Source organism: Heterocephalus glaber, unplaced genomic scaffold (genome assembly GCF_053883595.1).
Source record: "Heterocephalus glaber isolate CG9 unplaced genomic scaffold, H.glaber_assembly_v1.0 deba00001538, whole genome shotgun sequence".
In the NCBI taxonomy this organism is placed as follows: Eukaryota; Metazoa; Chordata; class Mammalia; order Rodentia; family Bathyergidae; genus Heterocephalus; species Heterocephalus glaber.
In genome coordinates this window covers 21,280,583-21,298,359 of record NW_028258333.1, presented here as the reverse complement: position 1 = coordinate 21,298,359, position 17,777 = coordinate 21,280,583, and the positions used below count along the sequence as shown (strand labels likewise).

At 41.9% G+C, this 17,777-nt stretch overlaps 1 protein-coding gene and 1 long non-coding RNA gene across 6 annotated transcripts in view; one reads left to right on the top strand and one right to left on the bottom strand.

Moving 5' to 3' along the window:
* Positions 1-5,738, top strand: part of LOC106009737 (uncharacterized) — a 58,680-nt gene extending 52,942 nt beyond the window's left edge. Inside the window, exon 3 of the long non-coding RNA XR_015442216.1 lies at positions 295-5,738. This is a non-coding gene — a long non-coding RNA (uncharacterized LOC106009737). The remainder of the gene's footprint in view (positions 1-294) is intronic.
* The window catches only part of Rai14 (retinoic acid induced 14), a 150,522-nt gene that overhangs the window by 43,801 nt on the left and 88,944 nt on the right, over positions 1-17,777 (bottom strand). For 3 of the 5 annotated variants that reach the window (XM_087189281.1, XM_004848645.4, XM_087189280.1), the window contains exon 3: positions 8,096-8,226. In XM_087189281.1, the coding sequence (XP_087045407.1) occupies positions 8,096-8,226 (131 nt within the window). Of the gene's footprint in view, positions 1-8,095; positions 8,227-8,346; positions 8,503-17,777 lie in introns of those variants that run through there. The other 2 variants (XM_004848644.4, XM_004848646.4) reach the window with 1 other exon arrangement.

The following is a 17,777-nucleotide window of genomic DNA, read 5'->3' as shown; positions in this document are numbered from 1 at the left end:
TAATTAAGGAAGGTAGGGCTGGGGATTTAGCTCAGCGGTTTCACTGCCTGCTGCGCAAGCACAAGGACCAGAGTTCGATCCCCGGTACCAAAAAAAAAAAAGAAAGGTTAGTTGGAAAGCTGGGGAGTGTAGTTCAGTGGTATAGCACTGGCCTAGTGTACATCAGGCCCTGGGTTCAATTCTTAATACAGAAAGAAAGGAGGAGGGGGGAGGAGGGAGGGAGAGAAGGAAGAAGGGAGGGATAACCTTGATAAGAGATAAACACTTAGGTAACTAAGACTCCTCCTTTCTTAGGTGGCTCAGAGAGGTGGTGGAAATGGATCACCCACTTTGGAAGTTAGCAAAGAGTTCATGAAAGAGGTGGTAAAACAGGGTCCTGCATGATACACAAAACTCAGTGGTATGGGTGGTGGTGGCCATTTGGAAGATAAGAGCTAAGGTGAAAAAACAAGAGGGCTTGGAGCATGCTAGTGATCCTACTGGACTCGACCCCTGAACCTCCCGGTTGCTGCTCAGCATGAGAACTGCCTGCTCCAGCATGCCCACGCATGCAAGTGATTGAGGGCAGGTCACTGCCTGTGTGCTCTGAGAGCCAAACCCAGCCTCCTGCTCTGCTCTCTCTATCACAGTCAACCACATTTCCCAGGCTCTCGTGACCTTTGCATTGGGGCAGGTCCAGTTGGTGGCAGGCACCACCAGATGGCCAGGGGGAGGAGCAAGCCAGAGAGCTTCAACCCTGAGCAACAATTACCCATGTAAGTGTTGAAAATCCTTCATTCTCAATAGACTTACTCCAACTTTGAAAGCAACTTTAAAATAAAAACCCTGTGATTCTATGAATGTTATCATCAATGTAGTTACTGATTTCCTTATCCCTTCTCATCAACTGTCACCCCTACTGTGGTTATATGCTTCCTTCTACAGCACAATTTTGCAACAACACATGTTCGGCTTTCACGTATAACCTGGTTTCCCTTTTAAAACCTCAGGAATTATGCTACCTTAACATAATTTATTTTAAGACAAAAATCTACCTTTCCTTTAAATTTTGTTTTGCCCACAAACATTATATACACAAGTGTTTGTATATGTTTATGTGTGTGCATGCTAGAAAACAATTATTCTGGGCTCTAGAAACTGTCTTCAGCCCACCTGTAATCTATGGCAATGTAGGGAGCCTGGGATAGGAAACAGAGCTCTCACTGTGGAGTGTGCTGCTCCATGGTTTTCAGTGTGGACTGACCATTAAAATCACAGGCTCTGTGTTCAACAAGCCCTCTGCCCAGATTGTACTCTACACCAATTCAACCTGGAATCTCTGCGGGTAGAACATAGTCTTTTCCAAAATTGCTCAAGATGATTCTAGTGAAAGTCAAGTTGAGAACCAATGATGCAGTTTCAGATGGAGTCCTGCAGTTGGCTAAGATAAGCTCTTAGAGAAGGGAAGGAACAATGGCCATAGTATTACTGTTTTTCTTTTCAATGGGGGTTGGCCTCTATTCATCCTGTTATCTGCACCTACACTCTCTTCTTGCCCCAAGCCCATCCAAGTCCTACTGATTCCTTCATTCTTCAAGCCCCATCACATCATACCTTGGGTAGGAAGCATTTCTTAGCTGTTCTAGTGTCCTACCAGCACTTAGGTCCTAGACACCTTATGTCAGTATTTGTAAGTTAACCTTGAATTATTCAACATTTTCACTAGTCTTGCCTTTCTAGCTGAATGCTATGCATCCTGCAGATAAGGACCACAATTCCTCCTTCTTTGTATCTGCTTATATTACAGTTTGGAACATTTAAGACAGAAGTACTTACCAACCAGTAGATTATGAAGCACAAACATTTGGGCATATGGTATTTGCAAGGTATGAACAAGGTTTATGTTACCTTCAAAAACTTACGTGTCCCAAAGCACAGGGGATATAGCAATTGTACTGTATAATTTATCATTCTGTCAAATATCAGTGGGTCTAAATGAAAGACACAGGATGATTTTGCAAGGGGGATGGAGCTACCATTATTATGTAATGGTTCCACACAAATTAGTTTGGCAGCCATTTGTGAGAAGAACTAGAGAAATCTGATTAGGTGCCATGACTTGATTTCCAAGTCTGCCCTGCTGATATCTAGTATGGAATACATCCCTATTCTAAGAACACAAGAAGGCAGAATGCACAAGCCACCAAACACAGAAGCCTTTTATTATACTGATTTGCAGAGTTCAAGGAGTACCTCCCCCACTTTACACAGTGTTTAAAAGTCCCACAGAATCATCTAAAAATACTTTTACAAGTCCTTGTTTTCAGAGCCAAAAAGACCAGGTTTCTGATATGTGAACTGCATGAATGCACATAAGGCCTATCCAACACATGTCCTGGTCCTAGTAGGTATTTGTTCAAATATTACAGTCCCAGCAGTGATTTTATTTAGTCTGGCTGTTCCGAAGACAAACACACATAACTTTAATTAAAGGCACATCCAAATGTAGGGGAAACCATCTTGAAACAATTAGTCTTTTCTACGTAAGAGGTTTCGGGGCACTGACATCCTCACCATCTCCCATGGAAAGAGACCAGATGGGGCAGAGGCAAGCCAAGCCCCCTCCATAAACACAGTCTGGAGCTATAACTCTGCTCTACTCTATTTTATTCTCTTCTGACCAAGACATCACCTTCTTTTTACTCTTTCCTAAACAAATGCCAGTCATTTGATTTTTACTTTTTTTTATTAACCTCTCTTTCATCACTGTTAGGGAAAGAAACATTTCTAACATGTTTTCATATCTTTTCTCTGAAAGAAAATATTCCAGGAAGAAAATGAAAAGCCTAAGGAATTACCAAACTACCCATCTGGTTATTGACCTTAGGCTTCGGGAGGATGTGTGAGAGGTGGCTGCCTTTGCTGCCTCATTCTTGAGACTTCTGTAGGTAGTAGACTGAAAGTTTCTCTAAACTGCTAGAAAAGCTGGGGTGCAGATTGTGACATTCATCAGAATAGTTCTTTCCCCCCTGAAAGAATAGTTCTTTCCCTCTGAGTACCCAGTTAATTTACTCCTAGGTAATTTACCCATCAGCAGAAGTGAGTGTTTTCTCCGTAAGAGCCACACTGAAGGGCCGGGGATTTAGCTCAGTGGTTTTGTCGCCTCCTGTGCAAGTGCAAGGACCCAAGTTTGATCCCCGGTACCAAAAAAAAGAGCCACACTGAAAAGTCACTTCCATAAATATCCCCCCAAAAACATACATATATATGACGTGTTATATGACCCTTGTCCTCAAGTAGCCACTCTGTTTTTTCTTTTGAGATTTGAATCTGGGAACAAAGGCATTTCTTAAGTGAAGAGCTGTTGTTCCTTTTCTTTCTTTCTTTCTTTCTTTCTTTCTTTCTTTCTTTCTTTCTTTCTTTCTTTTTTTCTTTCCTTCCTTCCTTTCTTTTTTTTTTGGGGGGGGGTACCAGGGATCGAACTCAGGACCTTATGCTTGCAAGTGTTCCTGTTCTTTCAATACCATAGAATACAACTGAACATAGATCCTGGGCCAATGTGTGGCCATTCTTACCTGACAACAAACAGAAACAGGCACCCCACTTCTGGAAGAAGGAAGAAAATAGGGCAGAAAATGTTTAGGCCAGGGTAGGGCCACAGGAACAATGCTGACAGGCAACTGTGGATGCCCAGCTGAGGTACAAAATGGCTTAGCACAGAAACTCTACAGAAAATAGGCCTCCAGCCTAATTTTGATATGGAACTATATAAAATGAAGGGTCATTTCTTTTAAGGAGTAAGCAGAAAATGAGGGTAACCACTGTGAAGGACCTAATTTTCTTTAGAGAGTAATGGAAAAACATCTCTTTTGTGTTCACAAACAAATGCCACCTATGCACCCTCAGGGAGCTGGTCTAGCTAAGAGTTCTAACAGAGGGGCTGAAGGCCAGCACTGCTCTATCATAGCTATATAGCTACTTCCGGGACATGATCAGTTCTTGTGCTACCAAGCCAAAGGTACCGGGGAAGTACAGGAACAACGGAAAAGTCTCTACAGCTTAGGCAAAACCCTTAAATGTGCTCTCAGGCAAGGATGCACCAATTAAGCTAAACCTCAGAGCCAAAGTGTAGACTTTCAAAGGCAAGAAGGCTTCGGCCAAGGGAGCAATACCACTTGGGGCTCATTTACAATAGAATCCTCAATTTTGCATTTTTTTTGATCCTGAAGGGATAAGGAATATGGTTTCCAGCCCCATACCACCCCCTCATTCTGAATACTCAGACCATTGTATTTGAATCAAAATATAAACCCAGGACAGACTGAATTCTGAGGTACTTTTAAAAGTTCAATTTTTACAGTTACTAGTTAATAACTTTCATCTTCAAAAGGAATATCTCAAGCAGAAAAATTAAGTGTTGACAGATGACTACTTATGGAAAAATACTATACTGGAAAAATAATTTCCTCCTTTCTTCCTTTTTCATTAGGTCTCTTTAACTTTCCACATATGTGTCACGGAAGAAAAAAATAGCTGACTTGCAAGTGCACAAACAGAAGTGTGAGAGCTGTTTCTAGAGTGAGCTCATGGACAGCTGTGATACGTGGACCTTTGATGTAGTATCTGAAAGATGGAGGTGGTGATTCCTATGTGACCACGTGCATTTTTAGCATCCATAAAGCAGAATGAATATTGGCACATGCTACAATGTGGATGGACCCAAAAAACACACTAAGAAAAAGAAGCCAGAAACAAAAGGCCAATATTTTATGATTCCATTTACACAAAATATCCAGAATAGGCAAATCCACAGAGATAGAAAGCAGATTAGTGGATGCCAGGTGTGTTAGTTACTTTATTCATTGCTGAGATAAAATACCTGACATCCAAAGTTAAAAGGGGGACAAGTTTATTTGGCTTACAGTTCATAGAAGTTTCAATGCATAATTGGCTGGCTCCAAGGCAGGGATGGAAAACAGCCATCGCAGAAGAGAAACAACATGGCGCACACAAGGTAGCAAAGGCAATAAAAGACCTTAACAGCTTCTTCCTGCCCTTTTTACCTTATTCAGACTACCAGGATTAGGGCGGTACTAAACCCATCACTCACATGCCCTTAATCCCAGCATCATACACTCTACATTCAGCAACCTCCAAAATAGCCTATGACCACATGAGGCTATAAGGGGAAATCTAGACACAAACCATAACACCAGGCTGAGGGGGACTGCCTAATGGTTTCCTTTTTGGGGTGACTGCAAAGATCTGGAACTATACAGTAATAATGCTCGTAACCACATTATGAATGTACTTAATGCCACTGAATTAAAAACTTTAAAAAAATCATTAAAGTGGTAAATTTTATGTTATGTGAATTTTACCACAATAAACAAGAGAGAACAGAAAACAGTAGTCTACCCATCTATTCTTCACATAATAAATGTTCAGACATACAAGCTTAAATACCACATGGTTTTTCTTATATGAAAAACTTATAAAAGATAACTTAGATAGATAACAGGAAAAAATAAAGAGGGGAAAATATTATAATCCAGCATGGACAATGTATCTAAAAGTGTACCTTGACTTAGTATAATTGTCTTACATGTTTTATATGTTCTTTGGCCTATTAGTCTGGTTTTTAATCTGTAAATATGATAATGAACTTTATAAAGTCTTATAAGATAAGTAATAAATCTGATGCTGGAAAAGTAAACTGAGGGTAGAGGGAAGGGAAAAATAAATATGTATAAAAAGTACACATTTGTTAAGGTGGTCACAAGTGTGGCTAAGCTGCTCATCTAAATTTTCTATCTTCTTGTAGTATTATCCTCTACAAAACTATTGTAAACACTTCCTATATTTTCTCTTTCCCTGGGGTGACTGTAAATGGTTGTCTTCTATGGACACCTGCAAAGCTAGACTGGGGGCAAATAGGTAGTAAGAAGGCTACACAGTGGTACACAAAGTAGACCAAAAATCTCCAGACCAAAGAATATGATTATGGGGCCTTTCCCTAGAACAAGCAATTCCAAACATCATGAAGACTCTGATATCATCTAGGCATCAGTATTTCTTAAGGACCCTACATAATTGTAATGCACATGCTCCCAGGATCAAGAACCACTAACCTAGGATGAGAAGAGAAGGGAACTGGCTTTATCAACTTCCTCCTGTGAGCTGGGAACTGTGCCAGCTCTTTCACTATAGTAACTAAAACGTTATGTGCTGCAAATCCTCTGGGACCTTTTGTGGCCATGAGTACTGAGGCCCCCAAGAGCAGCACTCAACCTCTGAGGAGCAGGAGTCCCAGTACCTCACTTTCCTTACTCTCTGGGTAGGATGACTCTGAAACATGCTCTAAACTTAAGCAAAGCAAAGGTTTTATGTAAAGGCCCAAGTAACAAATATTTTAGGCTTTTTGGGGAGGTACTTGGGATTAAACTCAGGACCTTGCACTTGCCAGGCAGGAGCGGCACCACTAAGCAACATCCTCGGCCCTGTGTTTTGGGCTTTGTGAGCCATGTGGTCTCTGTTGTAACCACTCAATTCTGTCTTTGTAGTGTGGGAGTAACCAATGGACAATGCTTAAATGACACACCAATCACAGTTCTTCAGCTCCTGCTCTAAGTCTAACAGATTCCCTGAAGCCCTCATCAGTAAGTCACCCCAGTTGCCCATGGTAGGAAGCAGTCAATACAAATCCTACATATAGGCTTCTGTCTTCCCCGTGCTCTCTAGGATCTCTGGTAACAGAAATATTGGTACTCAAATCCTTGTCTCACAGCCTGTTTCTGGGGAGAGTCAACCTCTGTCAGTATCTTGTTTGTTACACACAACTACCCTAGCAATGAAATAATATCATCTCTGTCTGCCAGTAAAGAAAGTGAGGTTTGGGCTAGGGATTTAGTTCAGTGGTTCCACCGCCTGCCTCGCAAACACAAGGTCCCAAGTTCGAACCCTGGTACAAAAGCAAAACAAAACAAAACAAAAGAAAATGAGGGCCAAGAGTTATACAACTCATAAGTGGTAAGGTCTACATGAACAGTCTACCTGGCTCCAAAGTCACTGATCTCTTTATAACAGAGATCGCCAACATGTTTAACACCAGGGACCACTTCAACGGAAGACAATTTTTCCACACACTAGGAGGGGAGTTACAGTTTCAGGATGATTCAAAGGAGCCTAGAACCAAGATCCCTGACACGCACAGGGGAGGCTTTATCAGGTAGGGTTCATAGTCCTATGAGAATCCAATGCTGTGATCTGGCAGGAGGTGAAACTCAGGTGGTAATGGGAGAGATGGGGAGCAGCTGTAAATACAGGTGACGTTTCATTTGCACACCCATCGCTCACCTCCTGCTGTATGGCAAGTTCCTAACAGGCTATGTACCTGTACCAGTCCAGGGGCCAGGGGTTGGGAAACGCTGCTCTATAATACTTCCAGGGTAAGGATGGACACAGACACCTAAATACACACACACACACACACACACACACACACACACAAATATGCACATATATAGTTTTAATTATGATAAGAGTATTATGTATGACAAACCATGAAGCAAAATCATATTACAGTCCTCGTGTAATTACCTATCAATGTTAAAGAAGGTGGTTAAATACATTATAATAGTAAGGCTTGAGGGTAATGGAAAAAAAATGTTTTTCTCTTTTATGCTGTTTCTTTTTTTCCCCCGTGGTACCAGGGATCAAACTCAGGACCTTGTGCTTGCAAGGCAGGTGTGGCGCCACTGAGCTAAATCCCAGGCCCTTATGCTGTTTCTTATCTAGGATAGAATTCATTTCCCAATTATCAGACTGGCTGTAATCTTGGTGCTTGTTGTTCTCTGGTGAAATCTTTGGTCATATCTGAGAACAAATAGAGCCACTCAGGTAAAAGCTCAATGTGGAATTTGGAATTGGAAAGGACAGGAACCAAATTAAAACATCCTCATGCACATTTGAACATGGTAGTGGGAGGAGAAGCACCTGTAATTTCACAAAGACCCCATAAAGCACTTGAAAAACTCCCCAATGGATGTTAAGGATTCCAGAAAACACTCTAAGAACCCAGAAGGAGAAGACAGAGGAAGCAGGGCTTGCAGCTTACGCGGTCTTGCCCTCGCTGTCCTGCTTGGTGGCGCTGGCCCCCTTCTTGCCCAGCAGCGAGGCCACCTTTTCCACATCGCCATTCTCCACGGCCTGCAGCAGGCGGTCATCATTCTTGTTCCACTCATTGGTCTGTGGGGCAGAGGGGAGAGGCAGACGGTGAACAACACTGGCCAGGCCATGCTGACTGGCAGGACCTCAGCCCTCCCAGATTAAATCAAAACACGCCACAAATGGGCAGTTTTAAAGTACCTTCCCCTTCACCATGGGAATACCCAAGAAGGTTGGTTTCCCAAAAGAAAACATCAACAGTTCATTGAAATATCCGTTGTCACCCAACTCTGAGATAAAAATCACTCCTTTTAACTATGCTTGGGAAGATGAAGCAGCTTAGAAAGACCTCGAGGCCAGTTTACACATTAGCTAGTTTCTTGCTAAACTTGACAGCTGGCTCCTGAGAACACTGATCTTTGACCTGGTCTATAGCTCACTCAAGTGCCCTGTGTTACAGAACCAAACTGACCAACAGTTCAAGATTACCCAGAAGTTTAAATACACATAATTCTTCTGCTGCTTTTACAGGCACTTTTTCTGGCTTGCTTCTTGGGCCCTGATTTTTGAGCTGGATGTGGATTTTAAGTAGTTGTCCAGGCTATGCACTCAACAAAGTATAGCCAGAGACAGAGGTTCTTCCTAAGAACTTTTAAACTTTTTAAACATCAAACAGCTTTGAACAAAACCTTAACCACCATCATCTCCCAACCCCACAGAATAATTCTGCAAACCACAGTAACTGTAAAGCTTTCATATACACAAAAACCAGCTTTCACTCTTAGAAGAGAAGCAGATGATCTCTACATAGGAGGAAAGGAGACTTGACCACAAGACCAAGGCATTTCAAATGTGAAAAGGCAAAAGTGAGCCACTGAAGTTTGTGGACCGGAAGATGAGAAAATAGAATCAGGGATTGAGGACCTGGGAGGTACAGAAAGCATATAGGACTAAAGATGGGAGAGAGGAGGAAGAAAAGATGCTGGGTACAGCAAAGCCACTCCAGAACTCCACAGGCCCAGGCTGTGCTCCTGTCTCCTCTGCAGCAGACCCTGAGCTATGCCTACATTCTGGCTCTTTCTCCCTAGGACACCATTAACCTGCGAGAGACACCTCTTCTCATTCCAAAGGCTTGGTGCACAGGTCTCCAGAGCTCCCTCTTTCCTTCCAGCCATTTCACACGAAATGGATCATGGGAGTGCTACAGTTGACTATGAGAAAGCAGAGAGAGGGATATTCAAGATTGAAAAACTGCAAAGTAGGGATTTCACAAGATTACAGCCTTCCCCAGCCCCAGAAGTGTGTTCTCAATTTCTGTGCTGATGGAACCAGTTGACCCACTGCAACTCCATCTTCCCACACAGCAAAGGTGGGCCCTAGTCATGTTCCAACCCTAGCCTAGAAAAAGGGCTTTAGAGAAAGCCTTGGGTCATGAAAGGGTAAAGTAGAGGTGCCCAGAATCGGCTTCTCTGAGTCTCAGGACGGGAACATTTGCATTACTCAGTACTCCCTCCTCCTCCACGGCCACTGCACTGCGTGCAAGAACATAGTAAGAAGGAGAAGGTTGGAGGGAAAATCAGCACTTTGCCCTCTAGGATTGATGAACTTGAAGTTCAGAACTCTAGACTGATTCTGTATGACTTTAAGCCACCCATAACCTCTCCGTGCCTCAGTTTCCCAAGGCTTTGGATTGGATGCCCAGTATGATTCCTCCAAAGCTCAGACTTTTCCATAAAATTTCTCAAACTGAGTTTTGTTAGAGATTATTCTAAAATAGTACTATCTGTGTGTCTTATCCACTTTTCCTGTTGCTGGGATAAAATGCTCTACACTCACAGCTTAAAGAAGGAGAGATTTATTTTGGCTCACAGTTTCAGTCCACGGTGGGAACACTTATATACAGACAAGGCACAATAGAAGGGCCTGCCATGGGGGAAAGCTGCTCATATCACAGTGGCCAGGAAGCAGAGAGTGAAGGGAAGAAGCAGGGAGGGAGATACACCCTTCCATATCATGCTTCCAGTGACTCGACTCTAACCAAGCCCCAACTCCTAATTCAACTGTGCTGGCCCCATGATCCAATCACCTTCCAAATGCCCTACCTCTGGGCATCAGAATGTCCCAGGAGGCCTCTAGGGGACATTCTAGATCTAAACCACTGTCTAATATTGTACCTACAGAGCCACTGATCCTCAATCAGGAGTGGTGCTGCCCCTGAGGGTACATTTGCCAATCTTTAGGGACATTTTTTATTGCTACCTATATTCTCCTAAAAGGGAAAAAGTATTGTCTTTTAAAATCCTTTTCTAATCTAAACTGACCAAATTAAAACTGGATTAAGGATTGAAAAGATCAAAAGGATATTAAATCTTAGCAGACAGGACTGAAAGCACTTAGGCAACAGAGACCACATGAAAGGATTTTCCTCTTTAGTGGTGCTAAGGCACTCACTCTTAAGTAGAGAAAAAATCTGATTGCAGGATTTTTTAAAAAATCAGTTCCATGTGGATCTTTAGGGAGTTCAATCTCTACAGGACATAGCAGAAAAGTTTCCCTCCCTTGCTCTTCAAAGAGGAAGATCAATGGCACATTCTTTAAGGGTCTGAAATCCCTGTTTTTTGTTTTTTTTTTTAATCTATAGTCTTCCCTGCAAGAAGGTTGGAAACTACTTTTCTCTTGGAGCAGACCAGGTAAAAAGAACATTTCTCACAAGTTTCTCACAAGCAAATATTAAATGAATAATCCACAACACCTCTCAACCTGTAAGTGCTGAAGAGAAGGCTCATGGTGAGCAGCAAGAGAGAAAAAGATAGGTGCACAATACAATGGGGGCCTTAGAGTTTGAACAGTTCAAAACAAACTGAAAAAGGCGCAGGCAAAACTGAAGAAGAGAAGGGAAGGTAGATCATTAGCTGAGAAAGATGCAAAGAAGGTAGGCATTTTAGTTAAAATTGTCACAAGTACACTCAAAGTGGAAGTCAATAAATGTCCCATTTAGACCTCTGATCCAGGAATTGGATTTTGAACAGTGTCTTCCAGGTTGAAAGGCCATTTCTTAGACTTCTGGCCAGCACTAGCAGTGAGTGAAGCTATGCTGCCAGAGGTCTGTAATCCTGGACCATGCCACTGGTTACACATGCAGTTGGCTCTGATATGCACAACTGGCCATATCACAGTCCTTCCAGAAGCATGGATATCCAGGTGCCATCAATTTTTCTCTCCTGAACTTGCTCGTGGAACTATTCCTGACATCCTCTCCCTATTCCATACAGTGAGATATTCCATACCAAAAGCCCCATGGTATTTAAGAAGTGTTCTCAAGGCCATTGGTCTTGAAAATCCAGAAGCAAATTCCTCTTCTCCACACCCATCCCTCTGCTGAGAGGTACTAAACTGAAATCAAGCATTGAAAAAAATCTCAAGAAATCATCTTGGTCGATCTACTGGCCAAAGGTAGGGTTGGGTAGATAAAGATGAAATTGGCAATTTTGTTATAACATTTCAAATACCTTCATCATATCCCAGAATCAAGGAAATTATCTAAAAACCACCATCACCCCTCACCAGTTCCTGTGAAAATCCTCTCCTGTAATTAGTGCTCCCCACAAAGGACACATACCACCTACAATGGTCACCTTTTCAACCTATTAATGCATTAATCAGATATATATGAAAAAATGAAAGAGAAAAAATATAAAACATCAGACACAATACACTTATTAAAGTTAAATGTCTTATGAAACTTTTGTATACTTGGCCTTGATATAAACACTTATCTTACTGGAGAATCACAATAAAAAACATTAGAAGTCACCTCTTTAGAATGCTGTCATCCCACTGCCTATGCTCAGGCTAATTTCTAAAGCCCGCTCAAGGTTTTCAGGTCTTTCCCAATGACCTCTCTCTGCTTCTCTATTCCATGGTGTCCCCGAGGGCCCACCTATTCAGCCCCACTGAAGCCCACAGTCTAGACTTGATGAAATATTGCATCCTGGCTTTTGTTCAGGAGCTTCCTGTGCTCGTTTTGTCTCCTGTCTTCAGCTCCCTGAAGGTACTGACAATAATCTTTATCCCTTCCTCCTCACTGTGTCTAGAAAATGCATTTGCCTCAGATTTTACCAGGAGGTTTTTCTCTTTTGATCAACCTAAATCTCTTCTGAATTAATAAATACTATCATGGACAAAACTTGTTCATTCTTTTGCAAATAATTATTAAATCAAATTTCAGATTTTTAAAAACTTTATAAGCTAAATAAATCTAGCTCCTTTAACTTTTCCACAGAGGCCAACTTTTCAAGATTTTAATCATATGTATACTTTCTGCAAATTTCTTCATGACAAAGGAGCCAAGCTTCACTCATACATTCAAAGAGGGAGAAACCAATGTTTCCCAGTCATGAGACCCTCCTGGGTGCTGGTTAATTCTGTTGACTCCTGCTCTATCCTAGAAGTTCTGACCCGATGACCTGGGACAGACCCTGGAATCTATCAGTTTCAGCAAGTGCTCTCACTGATTCTTACTGCAGCTTGGGGACAATTGGAACCTATGCTAAGGCTATCAGAAAATTGACTTGAAAGGGTTTGCTTTTCCACAGAGCCTTCTTAGGAAGATGATGAAAGAAAAGAAGAATCCTCCGCCTTTTCCTTACAAAACTAGGTATGTCTTCCACAAATGTTTGATAAATATTAGGCTTTCCTAGGAGTTGTATGGGCAACCCATGTGTAAGACACATATAAGAATGTTAACAGCATTGTTTGTAAGAGGCAAAAATTACAAATATCCAATAACAAATATCCAGTAACAGAAGAAGCATGAACAGATTATAAGATAGTCAAATGACGGGATACCAACAGCTATGAAAATGAACAAATTACAATTAAGTGTAACAACATGGATAGATATTAACAATATTGTTTTGTTTTGGTTTTTTTTGGTACCAGGGATCGAACTTGGGTCCTTGTGGTTGCAAGGCAGGCGGCAGAACCACTGAGCTAAATCCCTGGCCAACAATATTGTTGAAAGAAGCAAGACACATGTGGACACACACATGCACACACAGTGCTGGAGCCAGAACCCAGGCCCATCATCATACTAGGCACAAGTACTCTATGCTGAATTACACCCCCACCCCACACACTAAAAACAGTGGTTCAATTCCTGTCAAGCCAAAACTAGGTCGAGTGCCTCTGATGGTCACAATCTGCTGCTTCCTCATGTCTGTTATGAAGGCGATCTGGTACCAAGACTTCATCCTTAGTCTTTTGGCAGCCTCATAAACCTGCCAGGAGAATTTGACAAAGCTATGGAATTTCCTCAGAATCATCCACATACACAAAAAGGTTGCATACAATTCAGAGGGTTTTCCAGCTTAAGCATCTACCCATAGCCAATCCAAGTTAAGAACTTTCAGTACAGAAAAGGGACAGATTTCAGAACCAAGTTTTTGAGTTGAAATTCTAGCTCTACCACTTCTCATTCAAGGTAGCTTTGAGCTCTGAGTAGGCCATGGGACTCTCATTCTCTCTCCTTAACTGTGAAATGGGGAAAATCCTGTCTACTTGCAAATTATCCTTGAGAATCAGATAAGATATACATAGCTGGTCTGGTATGTACTATATACCTCCAAAACAGGACAGATAACACCTTAGTACAAATTTTTGACTATGCTCCTTAGAAATCATATTTTAAGTGTCTCTAGAGAAACCTTTATAGCTATGGAACTACTGAATACGGTTCACTTTTCCAGGAGACTGTTTAAACAGATGCTATTTCAACAGAGCACATGAGGCCACATTTGCAAGTTCAGGAAGCCATATATTATGCTCCAGAGACATGTGTAATGTATCAGCTATGAAGGGCAGCATGTGAGAAAGGCAGGTTTCACCCTCAATGTGGGCTCCAAACATTCTTGCTAATACATCACAAATGAGATTTTCAATGACTAGCCGCTAAATTCCCTATTCATCAAATCATTTCCAAATGACGCCCACTTACTTAAGAGTTTTGCCTGCCTCCATCCAGGGGAGCAAACACCATGTCAACTGTATGATGAATGCTGGGGCTTTGGCAACTGGCAACATCTGCCCTTGGCCAGACATGGCATCATCTTCTTTTATTTTGATTTAATCGTGGAGAACTGAAAAACCAGTGGAAACCCAGTGGTCATAGACATCTGGTTAGTAAGCAGACTTCAGTTTTGGAATATATCCACTCAATCAAAATAACCCAGTGGCACAGAGCAAGCTGGGAAGAGAAAGAGATTCTCTGACTTTTTTCGTGGGGGGAGATGCTAAAGCCCAAACCATCACAAACTGGAATAGCTCTTGTTATGTGGGTATGTTGGAGCAGCCATTGGGAAAAGTGCATTCAAGAGATTATCTCTGGAAAAGCTGCATTTCCCCCTTCTGTTTGGAGAGCACAGTGTTTTGCCAGTATTAATTAGCAAGGCTAAGGTGAAAGACAAAGTAAGTAGCATTTGCACTAGCATTTGTAAGGTTTCAGGTTCATACTGTCTAGAAAAAATAGCACATTTTTTTTTCTCAAAAATTTTAAACAGAGGACCAGAAACAGACAACCTTCAGGGCCACATAGTAGTTTCTCCTGCTGATTATTCTAGATAGTATCTATTAATAACTATCTACTAGGTGCAAAATAATACAGAAGATTCTATAGATGTTACACACTTATGTGAGACCCAATCCCTATCACTTATTCACTCACTCATTTATTTATTTAATAAATATCCACTTATTGCCTTTTACATGCCCAGAATAGCCTTTACCGCCATATTTTCTATACAGTTGTGGAGGTAAAAAACCCCAGCAATACCAGAAATATGTGAACAAAAGAAAACACTATTAGAGGTGAAGTCACCTAGTGAATGAAATGCAGAACTGACATGATAGAAGGGAGAGGCAACCTTCAGCAAAGATACTCACGGGGGTTACACTGTGTCTGCTCTTCCCCCTAAATCTGTTACTCTTCCTTTAATGAGCTAAGTTACTGGTTCCTTAGGTCTATTCCACATAAATGCTGAATGCTGTGTCACACACCTGCTATCATTACCAGCACCTCCATCCAAGACCAAGTGAGGCCCTCTCTGCTCCACTTCACCTTTACACTTATCATCACCTCCTCCCCTCCCAGGAAAATGGCTATTCTCCTCGTTAGGCTCTTCTATGTTTTGCTCCACAGCACTTGGCACAGCTGTCTTTCTAAAACATCTGTAAGGTCTGTGGACTCCCAGTGGACTGCAGCCCCAGAGCATGGCCACTGGGCAGCATCTGTCAGTCTGCCACCAAACCCTAGGGAACCCACCCTAAGCCGCCTGCCAGATGGGAGAAGCACAGTCCAGAGCTGCTCACTGAACAGCTTTGTCTTTCTTCCTTCCACCCTGGGAGACTTTACTGATTAACCCTTTCTCCACCACTCCTTTGCCTCAAAATACAAATATATTGAAATTCTCCACAATCCCACCAACTTCCTCCCTCTGATTTTGTTGACCAATGTTGTATTACTATAAAAAGAAAAAAAACCCATGTCACATGAGGTAAAAACACAGTCTCAAGGGAAACATTACTTCAGTTAATCCAATAGGATTACTTATTGATGAGAGAGAGATGAGAGAGAGAGAGAGAGAGAGAGAGGAAGACGAAGATGAAGAAGAGGAGGAAGGTAGGTAGCAAATGGAGTTCTGGGGATAAAGTGATGGGCATGAAATAGTCTTGGCTCTCCAAGTGTCCACAGACTTTGAGAACAGAACAGTCTAGGCAAGTACTGTGCACTAAGTCCTACTAACACCCAGGGGGAATACTATTAAAACTATTACTAAACATAACTAACATTGTTGTGCTACATTATAATTTAATCTTAACAATAACTGTACCAGTTAGGTACTGTTATTAGCCCACTTTGCAGATGAGAAGACTAAGGCACAGTGAGATTAATGAACTCAATAAACTCACTCTACTCACAGTGCAGTTATTTTTCTTAAGACAAGAAAGTTAAAGCAGTTTCATAGAGAGCATAAAGAAGGAGCTTTTTAGGATGAGGAAGATTTAAGCATGTTTATAGACTGAGGCAAGCAAACAAACAGTGGAGAGAAACAGAAGAGAATCTAAGGGCTGTGTGTGGATAACTAACGAGGGGCTGGGAGCTGTTGGACCTGACAGCATAGGCAGTTGGCTGATCTTGGTAATGCGGGGTCATGTTCTTCCTCTGGACAGAAGAGGAAAGGAAGGAGGGACAGAGATGCAGATAGTAGAGAAGAAATCACAGTGTGTGTTATGGCTTTTATGTTCTCCCCAGGAAACAGGAGGCAAAGTAATCAGGGTCAGTGGAGGCCAATAAGTTTGACAAATGATGACATTCCCAAAAGCTCCTAGGGGAAATGAGAAAGGAAATCCACCTGAAATGAAGAAACGGGTTTTCAAGTAGCCCTGAAGGTCCAGCTGGGAGAAGAAATTATAATTCCATTAAAGATACGATTTGGTAATGCCATGTGATGTTTCACAGGGACTGGGTAGGACAGGAGCAAGAGGTGGTAGGCTGCTCCTCGACCAGACTGGAATGAAGGATTAAAGCACAGAGTTCGGCGTCAGGAGGGTGGAAGGTGCCAGAGAGAGGGAAATCTGAAGTGCCTGTGGGATGGGGGACGGGCGTAGACAAGGCAGTGTAGACTGCCAAGGTGCAGACAAAGGCAGTCATATAAATCAGGAGCAGGATGCTGGATGGATCATTTATATAAATGTTAGAGTTCCCAGGATGATAGCAGAAAGGAGAAACAGGAGGTGGGAACCAGAATCTTGGAGAAATATTAGGGAGCAATTCAGGCCTTGAGGGAATCCATTCACAAGATGGTAAAAACTGTGAAATGGAGGTGGCTTAGCATCACCAAAGAGCAGAGATTGTCCATGGAGAAAGAAGTGACGGGATTGTACAGCCAAGGAATCCTGTCTTAGGAAGAAGTGGCTTCTTGTGATTTGCTGATTTTGTATTTTGAGTGGTACCTTCCAGGTTAATTTATTTCATTTAAGTCTTCATAACAACTACACTGAGTTGAACAATGTGCCTAGACAATTTATATCCTCCTAGAATCTCAGAATGTGACTTTATTTGGAAGTAGAGTCAGTGCAGATGTCATTGAGTTAAGATGAGGTCACACTGATTTAGGGTGGGTACTAAGTCCAATGATCAGTGTCCTTATAATGATAGACTGAGAGACACTGGAAGAAGGCCATGTGACAACAGAAGCAGACACTGGAGTTTTGCTGCCTGTAAATAAGGAAGACCAAGGACTGCTAGAAACCACCAGAAGCTAGAAGAGGCAGGCAAAGATTCTTCCCTATCTGCCTATTTATTTTTGATGCTCAGTGCTGAATCCAGAGCCTCAAGCACTGAGGGAACCCCAGCACCTCTAAGTCTCTTTTAACCACAGGAATGTCAGCCTAAAGCAAATTCAGTATTATGCATGAAATCTGCAGTTATACAAAATCAATTGAAGCATGAGTATTTATTTTACAAAAATGTCATAATAATGCCTCTGTGAATAGCAATCTCTTGTAAAAAATTGTGTGTCCATATATGAGATTTTTTTAACTCAAAGAAATACTCATTGCTTAAAGGGAGGTAA